Source organism: Heptranchias perlo, unplaced genomic scaffold (assembly GCF_035084215.1).
Source record: "Heptranchias perlo isolate sHepPer1 unplaced genomic scaffold, sHepPer1.hap1 HAP1_SCAFFOLD_70, whole genome shotgun sequence".
NCBI classification, from domain to species: Eukaryota; Metazoa; Chordata; class Chondrichthyes; order Hexanchiformes; family Hexanchidae; genus Heptranchias; species Heptranchias perlo.
In genome coordinates, this window is record NW_027139729.1 from 2505525 (window position 1) to 2510000 (window position 4476).

A 4476-nucleotide genomic window follows, 5' to 3' on the forward strand; every position below is an offset into this window, starting at 1 on the left:
TGATCGTGGATTCAGACAAAGGAGGGAGGTGGTCTTTGAGACCGTCCGTGCTCTGTTGTAAGATCTCACTGTGTGTGTCTTGTTCCAAAAGTTCCCATTTGTACCTGTGACCTGACTGGCGAAGTCTGGGAACTCGACTGCTGCTGTGACCCTGACTGTTCCTCCGCGGACATCAGTGTCTTCCCCACTTGTCTGCCGGGCAGTGAACCGTAAGTTTCTGTTTGTGTGTTACTACATTGGCTCCCGATCCGACAAAGGCTCGATTTTAAGACACTCATCCTCGTATTCAAATCCCTCCATGGTCCTCGCCCCCTCCCTATCTCTGTAACCTCCTCCAACCGAATTAATCTCCACCGACAACCCCATGTCACTCCACCCGATCATGGATTCTACCCCACCCATTTATCTCCGCGCACAGCCCATATACACTCGACGCACAGTCAGTGCTGGAACACTCAGTCTTGTTATACACACAGTCAGTGCTGGGACACTCTGTCCTGTTATACACATTGTCAGTGCTGGGACACTCAGTTCTGTTATACACCTTGTCAGTGCTGGGACACTCATGTCTGTTATACACACAGTCAGTGCTGGGACACTCAGTCCTGTTATACACACAGTCAGTGCTGGGACAATCAGTCCTGTTATACAGTCAGGGCTGGGCCATTCAGTCCTGTTATACACACACTCAGCGCTGAAACACTCAGTCCTGTTATACACAGTCATATAAATAAATAACTTGAAAAAAAGAATGAAATCTCCAGGACCTGATGGTTCCCACCTCACGGTATTAAAGGAAACGGGTGGGGAAATTGCAGATGCATTAGTCATAATTTCCCATAGCTCTCTAGACTGAGGAATTGTGCTTTTGGATATGAAATTTGAAAATGTCACTCCGTTATTTAAGAAAGGAGGGAGGGAGAAACCAAGAAAATATAGACCTGTCAGTTTAAAGTCAGTTGTTGGGAAATTACTGAAATCTATCATCAGAAACAAAATGAGCTGTTCAAAGAGAGTGAAGATGGATTGTGAAGGGCAGCTCATGTCTGAGTAATCTAGTTGAACGTTGTGAGCTCACTAACAAGGTGGACAGGGGATTGAATATGGATGTTGTCTATATGGACTTCCAGAAAGCATTTGATAAGGTTCAGCACAAGAGATGAATGAATAAAAGTGCACAAAATTGAAAGTTGCTTTGTGACTTGGGTTGGAATTGGTTGGGTGGTCGGAGAAGAGAGTAGGGATAAAGGGAATGTTCTTTGATTGGCGAATTTTAAAAATCGTATCCCCAGGGATCTGTACTCAGCTTTTCACCATATTTATCAATAACTTGGATGAAGGAATAGAGAGTTGTAGATCCAAGTTTCCAGGTGACACTAAGTTAGGAGGCACAGGAAGTGGTGTAGATGGGAGCAGGAAGTTACAAAGAGACAGTTTAAGTGAATGAACAAACTGTGGCAGGTGGAGTTCAATGTGGGGAAGAGTGAGATCATTCACTTTGGATGCAAAAAGGAAACATTGGAGTATTTTCTTAAAGTGAGAGACTGGGAACGGTGCAGAAGCAAAGGGATTTGGGTGTCCATGTACACAAATCACTAAAAGCTCGGGCACAGATAAAAAATCACAGACTAATGGAATGTTGGCCTTTATCTCGAGGACTGGAATACAAAGGGGAGGAAGTGACGCTTCGGAACAAGAGGGCATAAGCTTAAATTTAGAGCTAGGGCATCTAGCATTGAAATCAGGAATCTCTTTTTCACTCAAGTGTAGTGGAAATCTGCTCAGGCTGATTGAAGTGGACCCTGTGATATAATAGAATTTTCTGTCCTGTCAGACTTGGACATCTTGTAGATCCATCTTTTAAAAAGGTGGAGGAACTCAGTTCTAAGATGGATTCCACTTACTTCATCATAAGTCCTCAATCACCTTGTCTTATCATCGAGATATCAAGGACAAGAAAAACTGTGTTTAAAAGAAAGCTGATTTATTTGACACTTGTACAGAATTCTGATACTGCAGTCCAGTGAAATGGATTATTAACATCAGAAACAACCCCCAACTGCCAGAATGAACACGGTTTACTCCTGAATGCGATTAACAGCAGTGATAACAGCAGAATCCAACCAATGCAGTCACATGTGAACTCGCTGGTGTATTAGTAGGTTGGTTGACAGAGTGAATCCCTTCCCACACACGGAGCAGGTGAACGGCCTCTCCCCAGTGTGAATACGTTGGTGTCTCAGTAGATCCCTTGTTCTTTTAAAGCTCTTCTCACAGTCAGAACATTGAAAGGGTCTTTTCTCAGTGTGAACATGTTGATGTTCACTGAGGTAGGATGAACGAGTGAATCCCTTCCCACACACGGAGCAGGTGAACAGCCTCTCCCCATTGTGAATATATTGGTGTGTCTGCAGGTTGGATGACTGACTGAATCTCTTCCCACACTCAGTGCAGTTGAACGGCTTCTCCCCAGTGTGAGTACGTTGGTGTGTCAGTAGATCCTTTTTTCTTTTAAAGCTCTTCTCACAGTCAGAACATTTAAAAGGTCTTTTATCAGTGTGAACAAGTTGATGTGTCAGAAGGCTGGATGAATGAGTGAATCCCTTCCCACACACGGAGCAGGTGAACGGCCTCTCCCCAGTGTGAATTCGCTGGTGTCTCAACCGGTGGGATGATCGAGTGAATCCCTTCCCACACACGGAGCAGGTGAACGGCCTCTCCCCAGTGTGAACTCGCTGGTGTATCAGGAGGCTGGATGACTGAGTGAATCCCTTCCCACACACGGAGCAGGTGAACGGCCTTTCCCCAGTGTGAGTGCGTTGGTGTGTCAGCAGATCACTTTTTCTTTTAAAGCTCTTCTCACAGTCAGAACATTTGAAAAGTCTCTTATCAGTGTGAACAAGCTGATGTTCAATAAGGCTGGATGACTGAGTGAATCCCTTCCCACACACGGAGCAGGTGAACGGCCTCTCCCCAGTGTGAACTCGCTGGTGTGTCAGCAGGTTGGATGACTGAGTGAATCCCTTCCCACACTCATTGCAGGTGAACGGCCTCTCCCCAGTGTGAGTGCGTTGGAGTTTCAGCAGCTCATTTCTGCTTTTTAAACTCTTGTCACAGTCAAAATATTTAAGAGGTCTCTTATCAGTGTGAACAAGTTGATGTTCAATGAGGCTGGACGAGAGAGTGAATCTCATCCCACACATGGAGCAGGTGAATGGCCTCTCCCCAGTGTGAACTCGCTGGTGCGCCTGCAGGTGGGATGACTGAGTGAATCCCTTCCCACACACGGAGCAGGTGAACGGCCTCTCCCCAGTGTGTCTGCGTCGATGAGTTTCCAGCTGGGACGGGTAATTGAATCCCTTCCCACAGTCCCCACATTTCCACGATTTCTCCATCCTACGGGTGTCCTTGTGTCTCTCCAGGTTGGACGATCAGTTGAAGCCTCGTCCACACACAGAACATGTGTCCGGTTTCTCCCCGCTGTGAATGGTGCGATGTTTTTACAGGTTGTGGAACTGGTTAAAGCTCTTTCCACAATCAGTGCACTGGAGTTTACAAAAGTCCTCACTGTGAATACAGAATAGAAATTCAGAACAGGCAATTCTAGTTTCTATGGAACATTCTTCCTGCTCATTCCCCCAGACTGTAAATCCCCGTCTCACACACTCACCCTCCTCCCTCTGCTGGAACCCAAACCCATCACACCATCTCCAACATTTGGGTTGGGTTGGAGGCCTTGAATCTGAGTTGGGAAATATAATTGGAGAAACATGATTCAATTTAGAAACTAAACTATTCAAAATCAAAGAACATGGATTATTGTAATTAATATAGTCCTTTCACGCCTAGTGGGAAAGAAGTGATGTCTGGGCTGCGGATGAGTGTTTGCGCCCGGTTACACAGCGTGTCCCTCTCTCTCCGCTTCAAATTCGCTTCCTTTGGCTCACGGCCTCATTCACGCATCCAGCTGACTGCAGCCCTTTAAAGCTCGACTGGAGTCATCCTTTGTTTATTGACTTGACCCATTGCCACCCACCTTGCCTTGCAGCTTCATCCCTTTTTTTGCTTCATCACTCCTGCCCTCCACCCTATCACAGACCTTCCCTTTTGTTCTTTCCCTCCCCGCCCCCTCTTTCCCTGCCTCTCTCCTTGCTTAAAAACTGTTAATTCTTTCACTTCTTCAAGTTCTGACAAAACCTTAACACTAATCTGAAACGTTAACTGTTTCATTCTCCGCGGATGCTGCCTGACTTGCTGAGGATTTCCAGCATTTTCTCTTTATGTTTCACATTTCCAGCATCCGTAGTATTTTGCTTTTGATTGGTGAACCTCGCCCTTTCACACCCCATCACAGAAATATCGGCAAGAGGGTTTTACAATGGCGATAATCTTACCCAACATGCCCCGCGCGGTAGAATACGTTCTATCTGAATTCGAAGGGGAGCAGCGCGCAGCCGCGGGAAGGGCCCATGGCCA

At 46.2% G+C, this 4476-nt stretch overlaps 1 protein-coding gene across 1 annotated transcript; it reads right to left on the minus strand.

Moving 5' to 3' along the window:
* Positions 1-1998: 1998 nt before the first annotated feature.
* On the minus strand, positions 1999-3395 carry LOC137318388 (zinc finger protein 229-like). Its single transcript, XM_067981278.1, has 2 exons — positions 3178-3395; positions 1999-3093 (listed from the first exon to the last, which is right to left on the minus strand). Exons 1-2 carry the CDS (start codon positions 3393-3395, stop codon positions 2133-2135), a joined length of 1179 nt encoding a protein of 392 aa, XP_067837379.1. The 3' UTR covers positions 1999-2132.
* Positions 3396-4476: the final 1081 nt, after the last annotated feature.

Bases quoted from the DNA above. Each gene is read 5' to 3' on its own strand.
- LOC137318388 (XM_067981278.1), bottom strand. From the start codon at position 3,395: ATGGAGAAATCGTGGAAATGTGGGGACTGTGGGAAGGGATTCAATTAC. The intron at 3,094-3,177 runs GTCCAGCCTCAT...TTTAAAAAGCAG, and splicing joins GGGATGAGATTCACTCTCTC to AAATGAGCTGCTGAAACTCC.